The sequence below is a fragment of the Alosa alosa genome, chromosome 10, assembly GCF_017589495.1.
Source record: "Alosa alosa isolate M-15738 ecotype Scorff River chromosome 10, AALO_Geno_1.1, whole genome shotgun sequence".
Taxonomy (NCBI): domain Eukaryota; kingdom Metazoa; phylum Chordata; class Actinopteri; order Clupeiformes; family Clupeidae; genus Alosa; species Alosa alosa.
In genome coordinates, this window is record NC_063198.1 from 5,802,475 (window position 1) to 5,821,057 (window position 18,583).

The 18,583-nt window shown below is 39.4% G+C and overlaps 1 protein-coding gene across 4 annotated transcripts; it reads left to right on the plus strand.

Annotated features, from left to right (window-relative positions):
- Positions 1 to 745: 745 nt before the first annotated feature.
- Positions 746 to 14,774, plus strand: LOC125302143. 4 transcript variants are annotated; one of them, XR_007194853.1, is made up of 8 exons: positions 746 to 841; positions 4,637 to 4,936; positions 5,158 to 5,482; positions 5,604 to 5,663; positions 13,460 to 13,573; positions 13,661 to 13,713; positions 13,879 to 13,947; positions 14,454 to 14,774. XR_007194853.1 is itself a non-coding variant. In XM_048255169.1 (6 exons), the coding sequence occupies exons 1-6, from the start codon at positions 790 to 792 to the stop codon at positions 14,559 to 14,561; spliced, it is 696 nt and encodes a 231-aa protein (XP_048111126.1). In that variant the 5' UTR covers positions 746 to 789; the 3' UTR covers positions 14,562 to 14,774. The 4 variants fall into 4 exon arrangements, 1 of the variants encoding a protein (XP_048111126.1); XR_007194855.1 differs by having other exon boundaries at positions 5,158 to 5,453; XR_007194854.1 differs by having other exon boundaries at positions 4,726 to 4,936.
- The last annotated feature ends 3,809 nt before the right edge of the window (positions 14,775 to 18,583 follow it).

An 18,583-nucleotide genomic window follows, 5' to 3' on the forward strand; every position in this document is an offset into this window, starting at 1 on the left:
AGACATAATAACATTATTCATTATTTATGAAACACAACAGACATGATAACATTATTCATTATTTATGAAACACAACAGACATGATAACATTATTCCTCATTTTATGAAACACAACAGACATGATAACATTATTCATCATTTTATGAAACACAACAGACATGATAACATTAAACAAAATGTGATACACTACTACACTGCATAAATCATGGACATACACACTGCAGTTCTATGCTGTACTGCATGCATGATCTTGTGGCAATACATTCCAACAGTACATGCAGTAGAATACAGCGTCGTCAGTGGTGCAACGTGGTCATGCAGGACAGTGGCAAGGTGTTACGGCTGTATGTCCTTGTTCTCTCCCCTCCAAGTGTTATTGTTATTTATTAGGATTTGGGGTCAGTGGTGGGTTTTTGTTCACCCCTGGGCCAGAATGTTTTTAATGGGTGGACCTTTGTGAAGTGGAATGGGCCACTGCATTCTAAATTCAAATTTCTGTCAGCAACCGTACAAGACAAGACAATTATATATAAATTTTAAAAATGCTTATTTAATACATAATGAAAATGTTTGTATAGTTTCTGACAGTGGGTGCATCATTGCTGTTGAGTTGTGCTGAAAACAGAACTTTATTGTTGCTCTCCTCAACCACTTCCATGTGATGCAGTTTCAGGGGATGGCAGAGAGAAACATATAGAGAAGTGTAAAAGGAAGGATGTTGCATTAGAGCTGCTAACACTCTTGCCGTATGTGAGAGAAAGGTGTAGCAAAGGCGACTTATCAGTAAATATGCCGCGGATTATTTTGCTTTTCTTCTGCTGGATGGTCAGAATTGCATCAGGTGAGTTACTACAACACCAGACTGGATACAAGGATACAAGGATACAAGGATACAAGGAAGTTTATTGTCACATGCATATAGTTACTGGAAGTAAGAAATGCAGTGAAATTATGTCTGGTGTCAGCCTATTTGTTGTAAAAAGTGCAGTAGAAGAGGGGTTTAGTAGATTAAGTGGCAAGGGCTGCACAAAAAAGGTGGGGGAGGATTGGGATTGGTGGGGGCACCAACAAGGAGCACCTAAGAGCAACAGGGGCAAGGAAAACTCCCCTACCAAGGAAGAAACCTTGGGCAGATCCACGGCTCATACAACCCAACTGCCAGGGGTCTTGGTGTGTGTGTTGGGGATGACAGGGAGATGGGATAGTGTGCTGTGTATGTGGGGAGAGGGCAGTGCAATATGTGTGTGGAGAAGCTTCCCTCATGAGACAATGTGCTGTGTATGGGGCAGTGTGCTGTAAGCATGTTGGGATGTGTGTTGGAGAAGCTTCCTGATGAAATAATGTGCTGTGTATGTAGGGGGGCAGGGACTTACCATTGCAAGCAGAGTAAACTGTATGTAATGTATGTGAGTGATGACAGTGAAGATGTGTGTGTGGGCTGGAGGGGAGTGGAGCAGTGACTGTGTGTGTGTGTGTGTGTAGTGTAGGTGGGTAGGTGGGGGCAGTGTGCTGTGGGCATGTAGAGGATGTGTGTTGGAGAAGATCCCTGAAGACAATGTGCTGTGTATGTGGGGGGCAGTGTGCAGCAAGTATGTAGAGGAGGCTTACTGTAGCAAGCAGTGTGCTGTATGTATGTGAAGTGATGACAGTGATGATGTAAGTGTGTGTGTTGGGGGTCAGGGACTTACCATTGCAAGCAGAGTACTGTATGTAATGTATGTGGGAGTGATGACAGTGAAGATGTGTGTGTGGGTGGGAGTGGAGCAGTGACTGTGTGTGTATGTGTGTAGTGTGTGTGTGTGGGTAGGTGGGGCAGTGTGCTGTAAGTATGTAGAGGATGTGTGTTGGAGAAGATCCCGAAGACAATGTGCTGTGTATGTGGGGGGCAGTGCAGCAAGTATGTGAGGAGTGCTGTATGTATGTGAAGGATGACAGTGATGATGGATTATGACTTTCCAGAATAGTCTCTTAATTCATAGTCATAGATTTCAGAGTGTATACATATGTACGTATGTACGTGTTGTTAGATTGCTTTCAAGACAGGGATCAGTGAAATCTGATCATGTAGGCAAACTGTTTGTATAAACCACAGTACATCTGTTGAATAAATAATAGTTTAGAATGTAGAGATACTTGATGTTGTGTATTGTTTTTGTGTGGAATTATGGAAGGGTTTAGTGGTCCTGTTATTGGCTGTTTTCTGTCTATCTGACGAGCTGTATGGTACAAGATGAATTTCCAAAAGGATCAGTAAATATATAAATGGATTACAGTTTTTCTTGATTGCTAAGATGCAGTTAATGGAACTGGGATCCACTTGATCTTCATCTTCACCTTCTTACCACAGCATAAGTTTAAGTTTATGTAATTTAGCAGATTCTTTTGACCAAAGCGACTTACAAATATTATAATACCACAATTAAAAGTAACAGCAAACAGTTATAAAAAGTAGGTAAGGCTTCATTAAGGATAGTAATGATAACAATAATGTCAATACATTATCAACAATCAATAATGAACATAAACAAATACCATAAATATAAAACCCATAACTCATAAGAACCACTTAATTAATTAAGTGTAAACTGAACATATACGTCTTTAGACCTCTCTTTAAAGCTATCGCAAAAATGCACAGGGCAACTCGTTCCACCAACGATGAACCACTGAGGAAAATAATCTTAAATTTTCCTCAGTGGTTCATCGTAAATATAATACAAAATAATCTTAAATTTGACCAAGCAAAAAGGGTTTGAAGTTAAACTAATGTTTTCATTAGTTTAACTTCAAACCCTTTTTCAAACATTTAACATACCTGTCATAGAAAGACTCCAAACTCCAATTAGATTAACTGTGCTGAACAAATGAGAAACATCTTTTCACAGCTAACATAAATTGAATATCTGTGTGAAACTCACTTGCACAATTCTTTAATCAACAATCACTCCTTATTTATAAAAGATAGCACCTCTGAGTCTGCACTGCTATTGCAAGCATGGATCAAAGAGGCCAAAGGCACATAGAGCAATAAGAGTAGCTCCACTCCTGAAGAGAATAGAAGACGATAAACACTGGAAAAAACTCCAGGCCGAATTACAGCAATGAAGCTGAATGAAAACTCTCCCACAGCTCAACTATCTATTCTCTATGATCCCAATTACCCCGACAGACAAATGGTTCAAAACCCCTAGACCCTCTCACCATCCATTTTTACTGAAAAGACAAAAAAACAAAACAATTACAGACTTCTTTCATAACATCACAATATCCTCAACTCTGACAGCCTGGTGGAAAGCCAACAAAATGACAAAATCAACCCTATACTAGGCTCACCCCCCTCTGGCACAACCCTGACTTTCGACTGCACAATTCACCTATCTATTTTCCCAAATGGCAGCAAAAGGGAATCACCCACCTCTATCATGTTTTTGAAAAACACAAAAACATTTACCTCAATCATCCAGAAATTTGGGATCGGGAGAGACCAATTCCTCCACTACCAACAGCTGAAATCCTTAATCAAATCCAAAATAAAAATAAGTAACAACACCTTACAACTTTCCAACACCAGTGAACAACTAATGGAAATGTCCAACCACTCCAAAACACTTATATCAAAGCTCTACAAACTCATCTCTTCTTCAAACCCCACCATAACACTCCCCAAAACAAAATGGGAAAGTGACCTCCCGACCCCAATTTCTGGACACAAATCTGCAGGAACATCTTTACTATGACCAGCAACACTAATTTACAACTCATACAATATAAAACCACAAACTATGATTGTTCTAACTCCTCCAAAGACGGTCGTTAATTAAAGGAGAATTCCGGTGTGATATTGACCTAAAGTGTGTTGAAACATGATACCGAAAGTGTGAACGTGATGTCTCATAGCCCATCTCGGCTTGTCCCCTGCACTCCAAAATCTGGCGCTAGTTAGCTGATGCTACCAACAGCTTTTTCAATGGTGGTGCTTCGGCATCGGGCTAGCCATGCAAATAAATCACTGTTTTACACTATTTACGAGGCTCAATGTATCTCCACACTTCATTGGTAGACTTCCGAGGGCCCTGACATTTAAAACGAGACATTGAGAACTTTGAAAAGCACTGGTAGTTTACTTTACAAGACGATTTATACAGACAGTATCTTCAATGAAGTTTAGCGTTTGCAGCCATCTTGAATTTAGTCACGATAAGTCGAAAGGACAAGTAAGAATGAACAGGTATGATAGGGATCAGATTCCAAAATAATTCAGTGGAAATGCATGGATTCCAGTTTCTTCCAGTAGCAGCAACTGGAATCCATGCATTTCCACGGAATTATTTTTGGAATCTGGAATTTTTGGAATTATTGTGCAACGATAGTTTGAAAGCATTCACTGATTTGACCTCAAATTGTGTTTGAAGGAAATATTCTTCTGCTTCTGTTTCATGTTTTAAATGTGTTGTACGTTTTAAAGCTTTTTGCAAACATATCATTGTAACCATAGTGCTTCTCTTTAGGCCTGTGTTAGTTGTTTTGAAAATGTGAAGTTTGAGTTGACAAAAGCATTCAAGCAATGAAGAAAAACTGTAAGAAATATTTGGATTTACAGGTGAGGAGTGATCCAATATTTTTTGTGTTTCCAAAGGCTGCAATCTGCAAGATACGAACAGTATTAAAGTCACTAAATATCCTGGTGAATATGTTCTCCTGCCGTGCTCCTGTGCTAATCTCCAGGATGAACCTCACCACTTAAGATGGATGAAAAACACACACCAACAGATTTATCCCACCAAATCTCACCTCCCGGACAGGATTCACATGTTTAATCAGGAATCTCCAGGAAATCTCTCCCTGCTCATATCAGACCTGACTAAAGAGGATGAGGGAAACTACAGGTGTGAGGGCTGGACCTCCAGCTACAGAGACATCACACTTACAGTTAAAGGTAGGACTTTTATTATGTAATAATATTTTAGACAGAATTGACTATTTTACTGCAACTGATTCAGAATGACAAGGATACTGCTTCAGCAATACAATTTGTGTTGTAGTTCTATATGTTGTTATGATGTAGGCCTATGTGAAAAGAAGGGGAAAATGCTCATGACAAGAAACTGAGCTATGTTGGGTTTAGACAATATTTGATAAGTGTCATGTTTCTTCCAGAATGCTCTCTAATGGAAAAGAACACAAGATTTGAGATTGTGAAAAGCTCAGGAGAATCTGTGCTGCTGCCCTGCTCCTGTTCTCCTCTGCATGTCAAACCTGAGAGTGTGAACTGGGATGTCTTCAGATGGAGAGGGTCTCCAAATGGCTTACCCATGGAAGTACCCAGTACAAGTGGACCCTATAGAGGCAGAGTTCAGATGTTTAAGCATCTTTCACCAGGAAATGCTTCTCTGCTCATATCAGACCTGACTGAGGAGGACCAGGGAATATATAGGTGCTTTCTTAATAAACAGGTTCAGGGAAATTAACCTCCTTATTAAAGGTCAGCATTTTTTATGTTTTATCATCTGATTATAAATGGTTTTAATCATTACCATGACATCAGTGGTCCTTTCATTAAAATATATTTCTTTCTGTTCCATATCTTCATCCTATATCACCAGCAAGCGTGTTGCCATCTAAAGCACCACCTAAAACACACACACCAGTAACTAAAGAAAAAGGTTTGTCCCCTTTATCAACATTGCATATTACATTTAGGACAATAGTATAACACAATTTCCTCTTTAGTGATCTTTGAATGTTTAAATAGCATTTTCACATTGACATTGGCATAGCAACCCAATTCTGATTTTTTGGTATCTATTGCTCAAGTTTAGAGTTTGTGTGCTATTCTTTAAAACTGCTGTGCTACAGTAGTTATGTGGTGGTGTGTGCTGCTGGCTCTTCCACCTCTCACATGTATATTATCTCTGGTTAAAAACTACCTTCATTTTCTGGCTGGTGTGTGATCTTTCCAGCTTTACCAGTACCTTTGCTGGTGCCCTTGTCTTGCATGGTCGTGTTAACATCTGTACGATAAATACATCTGGATACAATTGTGGTGATACTTTGATTAAATATACATGTAGCTGCAAAACCAGCACTGATTCCTCTTGAAGCTGGGGCTTGAGAGGCTTTAGAGATTACTTGACTTGAAAACATAAGATACATTACAAACGTTTGCATGCCACATTTAGGGATGTAACGGTTACCGGTATAATGGTAAACCGTGATAAAAATGTTGAAGATAACAATTACCGTTTTCATTTCAAATATCATAATTATCACGGTTAATTACCACGGTGTGGAAACCGTGTTTAATCCTTTCCAGCTTCATCCGAGCCTGCTTTTGACATACAGTAGGCCTGGTACAATGGAACAAAACTGGTACTGATTCTGATGTCTAATTGATGGATTTAACTGAGATTCGGATTAGGCTACACCTGCTTTTAAAAGGCGGAACATTTTCACTGCAAAATGTGCACTGTATCATGTAGCCACAACGTTTGTTTCGGCAGGATTTAGGCCTATGAATGTGAATGAACATATGTCCTTCTCCAGTAGCAATAGGCCACCTAAAATGCACCAGAATAAAGGGATCACATCTACTTAGTAAGATGTGATCCCTTCCTCAATGTAAGTTCAGTTAACTTTTGACACTTTTAAAAATACCGCAATAATACCAAACACCGTGATAATTTTGGTCACTATAACCGTGAGGTTAAAATTTCATACCATTACATCCCTAGCCACATTGATATAAAAAAACATAGCAACACAGTCAAATTGGATCATTTTTATTTATTTATTTTTTATTGCAAACACCATTGACATAACAATTAGTAAAGTTACCAGAGATGTAAATAAAAGGGGGGAGGGGAAGAAGAGGATGCTATTTATTTGCTATTAATAATAATAATAATAATAATAATAATAATAATAATAATAATAATGATAATAATAGTAATAATAATAATAATAATAATAACAATAATAGTTCCAGCTACCATCCCCTGCCCAGTGTTCGAGGATATGTGTATCTGTTGATGAAGTGTGTTGGTGTGGAGATGGATCTCAGGCAAAGAGGGTCAGGACTGTAGGTAGGTGATAAAGGGGTACCAAGGAGAGGTTGTATCCTGAGTATTGATTACGCTTGTAGTTGATAGGTTTTCTAATGATATATAGTCTGTTAACAAGTTTTTCCAATGAGTGATGTGAACATTGTTCCTAGATTTCCAGTTCATGAGGATTGTTTTCTTGGCGATAGTCAGCGCTGCCAGCAGTGTTTTATTGCAAGAGTTGCTTAAATTGACTGTGGATGTATCACCAAGTATGCATAAGGAAGGGGATGCTGGGATGTGACAGCCAAAGATGGAAGAGAGAGATTTTGTGACACTCACCCAGAAGTGGTTGATTGGAGTGCAATGCCAAACCGCATGGATGTATGTGTCTGGGTTGTTTTGTGTGCAGTGAGAGCATAGATCCGAACCAAACCCCATTTTAGCCAATTTATGTGCAGTGAAGTGAAATCTGTGAAGAACCTTGTATTGTATTAGTTGTAGATTACTATTCTTTTTCATGAAGTAGATGTTTTTGCACATTTTGGTCCAGAAGTCTCAAGCAGTAGATCTGCTCCTAGTTATTTTAATTCAATAATCAAGCCTTACATCCCCAACCTTACCACCGCGGTCTTCTGGTGAGCGTGATGTTGTGTCGTAACCAGTCATGAAAACTGGGTCTAATTCCAGACTCTTTTCTTCAGTGGTTCCATGTTGGTGGAATGAACTGCCCAGTGCTCTCCGTTCCTGTGGTAGTTTTGGGGTCGTTTAAGAGGGGTCTAAAGACATTCCTATTCAACATATACTTAGTTGTTTAAGCTTATGTGTTATGGTTTATATAATGTTGTTTTATTTTAATTGGGCTGTTAATTAATATGACATTATTGTTTATTATTGATATTCTCCTTAATGTAGTCTTAGCATGTCATTGTTTTATATTATTGATTGAATTGACATTATTGTTTTATTATTGCCTTTCCCCTTTTTACATTGCTTTTATTAGGCTATTGCTTGAATTGATATTATTGTGTACTACAACTATTCTCCTTACTATATTTGACCTACATTTTAATCTGTTCCCTGTTCAATTTTAAATATTATTATGTTGTTTTGTATTTATGTGTCGCTTTGGACAAAGGCGTCTGCTAAATCCATAACCATAACCATAACCATAGAAGTCTGCACCGGGAGTAATTGATAAGTCTGATTCCCATTTGTGATATGGCAGGCCAATTGTTTTTTCTGAATGAGATATAATTTTGTAAATTTGGAAGAGTATTTTTTTGGGAGAGGGAATATTAAGCAGCTCTGAGATTGGTGGGGGAATGTCAAGGTTAGCTGTCTGGATGTTACTTTTTTCCTAGGATAGATTATTTAATTTGCAGGTATTGTAAGAAGTGTTTACTCTCGATGCCGTGCTTCTGGACCAAACAGGAAAATGAGGCCAGATTATTGTCTTGAATAATGTGTTAAAGGTGAGTGATACCCTTTCCCATCCATGTATGAAAGTTAAGTGGTTTTTTATTGACGGTGAAATCTGGGTTATTCCAAATCGGGGTGCGAATTGATGGTGCTATAGGTGAATCAGTGATGTGGTAGAATCTCCACCAGGCTGTCAGAGTAGATTAAATTGTTGGGGCTTTGAAGGATGGATGTTTTTTGATTGACTGGCTGCAGAAAGGGAGATCTGAGATTTTAATTTCTTTACAGATTGTTTGTTCTAGGTCTAACCAGGTGTTGTCTGAGGGGGTGGGGTGTAGCCATTTGTAAATGAAGTGGAGCTGATTGGCCAAAAGAGAACTGTTTTGATCAACTCTGCCCTCTGCCCTCATCGTGTCGTCTCCCTGCGGTCTGCTCACGGCTTTTATCCTGTGCCTCGCCTGTCTGCTGGGTACCCCTTTACTTATAACATATGAACAGTGTATAAAACCTAACTGCACCTACACTTTTAATGTAATTGTTTGTAGATAGAAAATAGTTTCGTTAAGATATCAGGGTTCTCAGATGAAACTACATTTATCAAACTAAAAATAGGAAATAATAGAATGTAAAAACAATACCAACCAATTAAAAACAAATTCAAATACTAGCACATATTTAGCCTAGGCTACTTGGGTCTTTTTATGTTTCCACAGGTTTCACTGATATTATGTAGGCTTAGCTACATCAGACCCTCTGTGTAATATAAAAACACAGGATCTGTGCCAAACTAATCTAAACTAACTAAAACTAATTATTGTGCCAAAGGGCACAATAATTTATTCAAGATATAATGAGAATGGACACCTAGGCTATGGAGTTCATCTCCTTGGAAATGACAATCGATTTTACCTCACCACAATGTAAAGGTTTATTTAAATAGAGAATTACCTTGGTAACTAACCAAGGTCCACTTTACTAGCCTCAGTGGGTAAGTAAGTAGCAGGTGAGTAGCCAGTAATTCAATGTATGAAGAGGTGACATGAGCTATGAAAGAACAAGCACGTTTATAAATGAAGGTTGTAAAATAACACATTTTCAACAAGCTAGACGTCAGTTAGCAATTTACATTTAGGCCTACCCATGCACATCAGCAGCAAACCGAATTTAGCCTACTGGAGGAATTTACTTAGCGTTTTGTCATTCAATGTTGACACTTGCTCAGTTGCTTCTAGCGCCACGGTGGTTAAAAATGGTACGGTCCACAATAGGAGTTTCTGAAATCGCTTTACATTAAAATATTTCTACAGTGAAAACAGGAGTTGACTTGTATTGTAACTGTAATTATATTTTTTCACAATATCAGAAAAAATATCTGACCCCCCCAAAACTGATATTTCTGTCTCTTTGGGGGGTATAGTACCCCCCAGTACCCCCTGTAATTCGAACTATGCTGACAGCCTAGGGGAGACTTTTATCCCTAAGTAAGTGATATAGTTAGTGCAGAGTGGAATAGGTGAAGAGTTGGCTGTCACATCCCAGCTGTTGGGATGTAATGGGAGAATTGCAGATTTATTCCAATTGATTTGAGTATTCAGAAATTTTAGAGAATGTGTCAATTAGTTTGATGGTTTCTTTTACTGATGTAGTGGGGTCTTGAAGAAAGAGAAGAATGTCGTCGGCATAAAGGCTGATTTTGTTATGCATATATGGAGTCTGGACACCTTTGATGAGGGGGTTCTGATGGATGGCAGCTGCTAGGGGTTCAATGAAGATTGTAAATAGTGAGGGGGAGAATGGGCACCCTTGTCTAGTTCCCCGGTGAAGAGTGAAACTTTGTGATGTTAGTCCATTGGTGATTACTGTGGCTGAAGGAGAGGTGTATAGAAGTTTAATCCAGTTAATGAACGACTCCCCGAAGCCAAACCTCCCTAAGTTGGAAAACAGGAAATTCCAGTTCACCCTATCACATGCTTTTTCTGCGTCCAGAGTTGCTATGATGGTATTATCTTGAACATTTGTGGAGTGATACATTATATTAAACAGTCTGCGGGTGTTGGTGGATGAAATTCTGCCTTTAATGAAGCCTGTTTGGTCTGGGTGGATAATGGATGGGGTGACCTTTGCTAATCTGTGTGCTAGCATTTTTGCGATTATCTTATTGTCCACATTGGAGAGAGATTGGCCGGTAGCTGGATGGCAATGTTGGGTCCTTATTGGGCTTGAGGAGCAGTGAAATTGAGGCTGTGGTGGAACTGGTTGGAAGACGTCCTTTCTGTTTTGATTCATTAATCATTCTGGTGAAAAGTGGAGCTAAAATGGTCCAAAATTGTTTGTAGAACTCAGCAGGGAAGCCATCCGGACCTGGTGCTTTATTATTGGGCATCTGTTTCAGGGCATCAAACAGTTCTTGTTGAGTTATAGGTGATTCCAGGTTATTTATTTGGGTCTCATTGAGTTGATGCTGTTTAGGAAAGAGTCTATGAATTCCTGGTTTATTTCTGAAGAATATAGTTTATTGTAAAACTGGTAAAAAACATGATTTATTTCTTCGGGTGAACTGGTTAGCTTCCCTGCTGAGTTATTTATGACTGGGATTGTTGATTTTTCTTTGTTACGTTGAATTTGATTTGCTAAGTATTTACCTGATTTATTGCTATGGTGGAAGTTTTCCTGCCTTAGACGGTGAATCATAAATTGAGTGTGTTGAGTATTTCATTGAGTTTGAATTGAGTATATTGAGTATTTCATTGAGTTTGAATTTATGTTTCCTAAGTTTTGCCTGTGTTTCTTCAGTTGGGTTGCTTGCATTGGTTTCTTCTAACTGTTTAATTTTATTGTTGAGTTCTACTTCCTGTTCTTTTCCCTTCTTTTTTTGTATTCTGAATATGAGATGATTCTTCCTCAGAGTACTGCTTTTCCTGTTTCACACAGAAGGGAAGGAGATGATTCAGGGGAGTTGATCACTTCTAGAAAGAATGCCCACTCTCTCCCAAACAAGGCGGATGAAATTTGGGTCTTGTAAGAGGGATGTATTAAAACGCCATTTGCTAGATGGTTGCTGCTGGTTAGTTATGTTCCATTTAATTGTAACTGGGGCATGATCGCTAATGACTATGGGATGAATTGTTGAATCAGAGATATTTTTCATTATAGAGTTGCTGGTTAGAAAATAATCAATACGGGAATAGGAGTGGTGGACCGGAGAGAAAAAAAGAGTAGCATTTGGAGTCTGGGTGCTGAAGCCGCCAACAATCGCCAAGGCCAGAATCGCTCATGAACTGTTTTATTGTTTTTGTGGATTGCCAGATTGCCAGATTCAGTGGGTTAGAGAGAGTTGAGGGTGACAATGTTATAATCAAGATGAGTGTTGGCGTGAGGTATAATGTGCTATAGCCAGGTGGTGATATTGGGGTTGCGATACAGAGTTCCATTGACATACAGTTTATCGACTGACAGTAGCCTACCGATTTTTTGTGTTTGTGTTTTGACATACACAAAACACAAACACAAAAAATCGGTAGGCTACTAGCTTGAGTTGCTGCAGCTACAGTGCTACACTAAGAGCATCTTTAAAATCATGCCCCCCAGAGTGTAGCACTGTAGCTGCCTTGCTAATCTTGCTTTTGGCTGCAGTAACTTGAGCTAGGTCGCACCGATTGTTTCCTTACTGACAGTTCTTGGTCCATTTCAGAAGCACATATTTAATATTTCCAAGACTGCGTTTTATCATCTTATAAATATATCTAAGGTTAGATGCCTTTTAACTCAAGCAGACCCTGAAAAGCTGGTTCATGCTTTTATATCTAGTCGATTAGACTATTGTAACACACTTTTTGCTGGACTGACAAAACAGACAAACTCCAGCTTATCCAAATGCCGCAGCCAGAGTACTGACCAGAACACAAAGATCTCACCACATCACTCCAGTATTAAAATCACTCCATTGGCTCCCAGTAAAGCAAATAATTGATTTTAAAATACTTCCGATTATTTTTAAATCATTGATGGGCGTAGCTCCCTCCTTTCTGACATGCTCATTGCATAATATACACCAGATCCCTAAGATCCTCAGGTAAAGGGCTCCTTGCAATACCCAGAATTCACTCAAATTCAGCACATTAGTCACTAAGGACTGCTCCAACAATGTATTGTATGTTTTTTGTGCCAAAATGAAATAAATAAATGAAATATGAAATCAATAAATAAAAGATTAAATAAATAAAAAAGTTAAATAAATAAAATATGAAATAAATAAATAAATAAATAAATAAAAGATTAAATGAAAAAAATAAAAACATATACACATTGGCATTATTGTTTTAAAATCAAACTAAAACATATTTATTCTCACAAGCTTTTAAGGCTATTTAAGTAATGTAATTGTTTATTATTTTAAATTATTATTATTATTTTATTTTTTAATATTTTGTATTATTGATCATTTAATTATTTATTTTAATTATTTTATGTATTTTAACGTCCATCTTCTTATGTTTATCAAATTTATCATTATTGTTTGGTCATGTTGTGTTTGTTGTTTTTCTCTTTCATTTGGAGCACATTGGGTCTGTGCTTGTCACATTAAATGTGCTATATAAATAAAGTTTACTTTACCTACTTTGAGAAACAGAGATCTATGTGACAATGGCCGGAGTTTTCCTTTAAGCTATCAGGAGGGGGTTTACTAAACATACTTAGGCCTACTGCACAGCTAACAGCTATTGCACTCAACGGCAACTCATTTACATTCAAGCTGGGTTTGAGACTGCACATTGCACAGATGCTCAACTGAAAAACCTGTCTATGGGCTGACAACCCTCCAAAAAATAGAAAAAAAGATTCTTGTCTGTTTGGGTGGGCAAGACACAATGCTTGGGTGGGCTCTGGCTAGGCCTTAAGTAGGTGATATTAATATGGTCATACTCATACTTGTCCTGTGATGCACAGTAACATTGAGCAACAGCTCTGTTCACACTGACTGCTGGGTTTATTTCCAGACTCATCGAGGAACGGAGGAACCAAAACACCTTTATACATCTTCATCCTTGTTGCTGTGCTGCTGTTGTTACTGCTGCTGGGAGTGGTCATATTCCTGTACATGAGACACAAAGGTAGGCTAATACACACATGTATGCACGAACACACACACACACACACAACAAAACATCTTTTAAATGCAAAACACTTTGTTCTATTAGGCCAAAAAGGGGAAATGACAAAATCAGGACAGATACAAGAGGATGAGCAAAAGGTAAGTTTATACAGCTATGCTTTTTTGACTCTGTACTGGGCATTGTGTTTATTCCATTTGCAAATGACTTGTGACAGTGTTCCGTCTTTTTTATTCAGTGTGTGTGTGTGTGTGCATGTATATGTGTTTACCTAATCTCAAGTCTGCAATGCTTGATTTCTGTAGGATGACACTAGGGTGTACTGCACTGTTCAGGAAACCAGAGATGACATGTTCACACGAGTAGAAAACCAGGTTAGAGTGAATAAAATACTTAAAGGAAAATTCCGGTATTTAGCAATTTGAGTCTGGTTTGTTTTGGATGAACTAGAGTGGTGGACACCAAATGTTGACGATTGGTCCTGTCTCGACACCACTAACCACTCGGTAAGTTGCACAGTTTTGAAAACGAACCTTAATGGTTGTTTTAGGACATGTTTGAGCATACCTGTAGGCAGCCACTCTGACTAGTCAAAGGCAATTCAAAACGAGTCAGAAAAGTCGAGACAGGGCCAATCGTAAAAAATTCGGTGTCCACCACTCTAGTTCATCCAAAACAAACCAGAAAAGGGACTCAAAGTGCTAAATACCGGAATTTTCCTTTAAAATGCCTTTAAATAATTATGTGTGTAAATAAATTTGTATGTATTTTATGTACATTTGTTTATGTGTACATGCAAACAACACTGTACAGTGTGATATGTATGCTCTAAACTTTTCAGTATGGTATCAGTTGGAAAATGACATGTTGTTTCCTGTAGGACGAGGTGACCTACTCAACCGTGATCCATAGTAACAAACACAGAGCAGCCCAAGTGGAGATGGACACAGACGACAGCACAGAATATGCCAGAATCAAGAGAACATGAGCCAAGACACCCTAATAACCCCTGTGCTACATGCAAACATATTTATATTATAGTGTTTCGGGTTTACCTTTGAGTGTTTCCAACATTCCAGCATTTCATTGTAATTTGCAATGTTCACATCTATAATGTTCTATACTTGTCACGCTGTTATCACTTTTTGGTAACACTCCATAATAAGGTGCCATAATAAATAGCAAACTAATAATTACCTAACCCTTTGTTAATATTTGTTAATTGGGGGCCAAGCAGCGAAGCTGCGAAGGCCCCCATTGAGTTACTAGCTTTTCCTATTATTATTATTAGGGGTCCGAGCAGCGTAGCTGCAGGACCCCTATTGTTTCTGTACCGTTCATTTTCGGCCAAAATTCTGTAAAAGTCATACTGCAGCCTAAAACCGTAACTCCAAAACTCTTCAAATTTTCAGGTATGGTTACCAGTATCCCCCTCTGCCCATAACCCAAAATTTGGGGTACTGCACCCAAAGGTGGCGCTATTGGAAAAAAAAGTTAATTATGCTAATTTCTCTTTACCAGATTGACCTAGACTCAAAATTCTTTCATCATATTAATCTCTACATTCAGATGCATCTTTTTCACCCTGGTCTTATGCTCTAAAAATGTTTACTTTTGCCACAATTTCATATAAAAGCCAAACATCATAAAAAGTTTCACAGGCTTCAAAAATGATCAAATCTTCACCAAAATTCTCACAGACAATGTTTAGACAAAGCCTCACAAAAGCTATCAAAAGAATTTGGATATGTTGTTCCATTTCAGAGATATAGACCAATAAAGTTTGACCACTCAGCCCATTTCTCCTATATCACCTATATTCCTATATGAGTATTTTTTTTTCCTTGGAGAGCAACCATACAACCATCATTATGTGGATACCATTAACAGTGCACATTTTCAGATCTGTACTCTTTTTTATAAAGCCCTTAATTCTATTGTACAAGGATACAAGGAAGTTTATTGTCACATGCATATAGTTACTGGAAGTAAGAAATGCAGTGAAATTATGTCTGGTGTCAGCCTATTTGTGCATTAATGGGGGTAAAAAAGTGCAGTAGAAGAGGGGTTTAGTAGATTAAGTGGCAAGGGCTGCATAAAGAAGGTGGGGGAGGATTGGGATTGGGTGGGGGCACCAACAAGGAGCACCCAAGAGCAACAGGGGCAGGAAAAACTCCCTTACCAAGGAAGAAACCTTGGGCAGATCCACGGCTCAAGGGGCTAACCCAACTGCCAGGGTCTTGGTGTGTGTGTTGGGGGATGACAGGGGAGATGGGATAGTGTGCTGTGTATGTGGGGAGAGGGCAGTGTGCAATATGTGTGTTGGAGAAGCTTCCTCATGAGACAATGTGCTGTGTATTGGGGGGGGGGGGGGGGTGGGGGCAGTGTGCTGTAAGTATGTAGAGGATGTGTGTTGGAGAAGATCCTGAAGACAATGTGCTGTGTATGTGTGTGGGGGGCAGTGTGCAGCAAGTATGTAGAGGAGGCTTACTGTAGCAAGCAGTGTGCTGTATGTATGTGAAGTGATGACAGTGATGATGTAAGTGTGTGTGTTGGGGATGGGGATGGGGGGGGGGTGGTGGCAGAAAGGCTAGGCAATCAAGGACATGGGTAGATGGAGGAGAAATCAAAATAATAAATAAAAAGTGTGCAAAAGTTGGAGAAAGTCAGATATGTGTGTGTGTGTGTGTGTGTGTGTGTGTGTGTGTGTTTTGTTTTGACGTGTGATGAAATAAGAAAATAAATTAAAGGTCTGTAGCATAGGGAGAGGGATGTAAAAGTGCTAAAAGTCTTGTAGGTGTGTGTGTGTGTGTGTGTGATCATGTGGGGGGGGTCATGAGTGCTGAGGAGTGAATGAGTGCAAAGTCAGTATAGTGTGAGTTCAGAGTTGGGAAATGTTTGAGAGTGCTGAGGAGTGAATGTGTGCAAAGTCAGTATAGTGTGAGTTCAGAGTTCAGGATGGCCTGGGGATAAAAACTTCTCCTGAGTCTCTCAGTTCTGGCTTTGTGACTACATAGCGTCTTCTTGATTTCAGCGGTAGGAATAATCCATTGTTAGGATGAGAAGAGTCCTTCAGAATCTTTTTGGGCTCTTAGGAGTACTCTTCTGGAATAGATATCTTGTAGAGCAGGGAGTTGAGTTCTTATAGCACGCTCAGCTGAGCGCACTACTCTCTGCAGAGTACTACAATCTCTAACTGTGGAGTTCCCATACCAGGTGATGATGCTACCAGTTAGAACAACCGCTGAAGTGTAGAAGGCCTTCATGATGGATGTAGAAACTTTGAATTTCCTTAGCTGATGAAGGAAGTAGAGTCGTTGTCTGGACTTCTTCAGAACATATTGAGTGTTAACAGTCCATGTTAAGTCTTCAGTAATGTGGACACCAAGGTATTTAAAACTTGTGACTCTCTCTACAGGTTGCCCGCTGATCATTAGTGGGGTGTAACTGTAGTTCTGCTGCTGCCTTCTGTAATCCACTACCATTTCCTTGGTTTTATTGATATTCAGTGTCAAGCTGTTAGATTGACACCACTGTGCCACCTCATCAACCTGATCCAAGTAGAACTGTTCATTGTTGTTACTAATCAGGCCCAAGATCACTGTGTCATCTGCAAACTTGATGATGGAGGTATGTCTACTGTTGGCTTTGCAGTCATGTGTGTAGATGTTGTACAGCAGTGGACTCAAAACACAGCCTTGGGGGAGCACCAGTGCTGATGGTTAATGAGTCAGATGTCAGACCCCCACTCTAACCACTTGTGAACGTTTGGTGAGGAAGTCAAATATCCAGTGACACAGGGTGGTGTTCAGTCCTAAGGCCTTCATCTTTGTGACCAAGGTGAGAGGTACTATCGTGTTGAATGCTGAACTAAAGTCAATGAACAGCATCCTCACATAATTCCCATTCCCTCCTCCAGGTGAGTTAAGGTGGTGTGCATGAGGTTTGAGATGGCATCCTCTGTAGACCTGTTGGCTCTGTAAGCAAATTGGAGGGGTCAAGGAGGCAGGGAGGGATGAGCAGATAATGTTTTTCACAAGCTTCTCAAAACACTTCATCACTGTAGACGTCAGGGCTACTGGGCGGTAGTCATTCAGACATGATGGACTTTTGTTTTTCGGTACTGGAACAATAACAGACTGCTTGAGGCAAGTAGGAACTGTCTCTTGAGCCAATGATGTGTTAAAGATATAAGTGAACACAGGAGCTAACTGAGCAGCGCAGGATTTCAAAACCCTGTTAGAAATTCCATCCGGTCCAGTAGCTTTTCTACAATTTACCCTCCTAAAGGCATTGCTCACATCGACCTCAGAGACACAGAAAGGTGCATCCTCATTTGCTTCACATGCTGCAGCTAGTCCAATATAGTCTGTGTTTTTCATGTCAAAGCGAGCATAAAAAGCATTAAGTTCATCAGGGAGGGCTTTACTCACATTCATCATAGGAGAGGACTTTCTTTCAAAGCCAGTGATGGTTCGGAGTCCTTTCCACACTCGTGCTGGATCACCCTCCAAGAAATCAGCTTCAACTCTGTCTCTATAGCGCCGCTTAGCATCTTTAATAGCTCTACGTAAACTATAAGATGCTGCTTTGTAATCCGTCATATCCCCTGAAATAAGCCCAGCATTATAAGTCATGGTGCGTGTCTTTAATGCCGTTCTCACTTCTCTATCCACCCATGGCTTCTGGTTAGGGAAGCTTCGGATCTTTACAGTTGGGATGATGGAATCAGTTAGCATATTGATGTAACTCAAAGATACTTCCGTAAACTCATTGATGTCAGCAGAGTTCGTCTTGAACATCTCCCAGTCAACGTTGCTAAGGGCGTCCTGTAGCCTGGCTTCCGATTGGTCAGTCCAGCGCTTGACCTCCTTCGTCACTGGGGGGTCCGTCCGACTTCTCTGTTTGTACATAGGCAGTAGGAAAACAGCGGCATGATCTGATTTTCCGAAAGCTGGTAGAGACTTCGCTTTTTTTTCGTTGAATAAAAATTGTCAAATGTATGCTAGG

Excerpts from the sequence above, each read along its gene's own strand:
- LOC125302143 (XM_048255169.1), top strand. The coding sequence starts at position 790 with ATGCCGCGGATTATTTTGCTTTTCTTCTGCTGGATGGTCAGAATTGCA. Across the intron at positions 4,937-13,459 it reads CATCACACTTACAGTTAAAG|ACTCATCGAGGAACGGAGGA; the intron begins GTAGGACTTTTA and ends GTTTATTTCCAG. Across the intron at positions 13,574-13,660 it reads CCTGTACATGAGACACAAAG|GCCAAAAAGGGGAAATGACA; the intron begins GTAGGCTAATAC and ends TTGTTCTATTAG.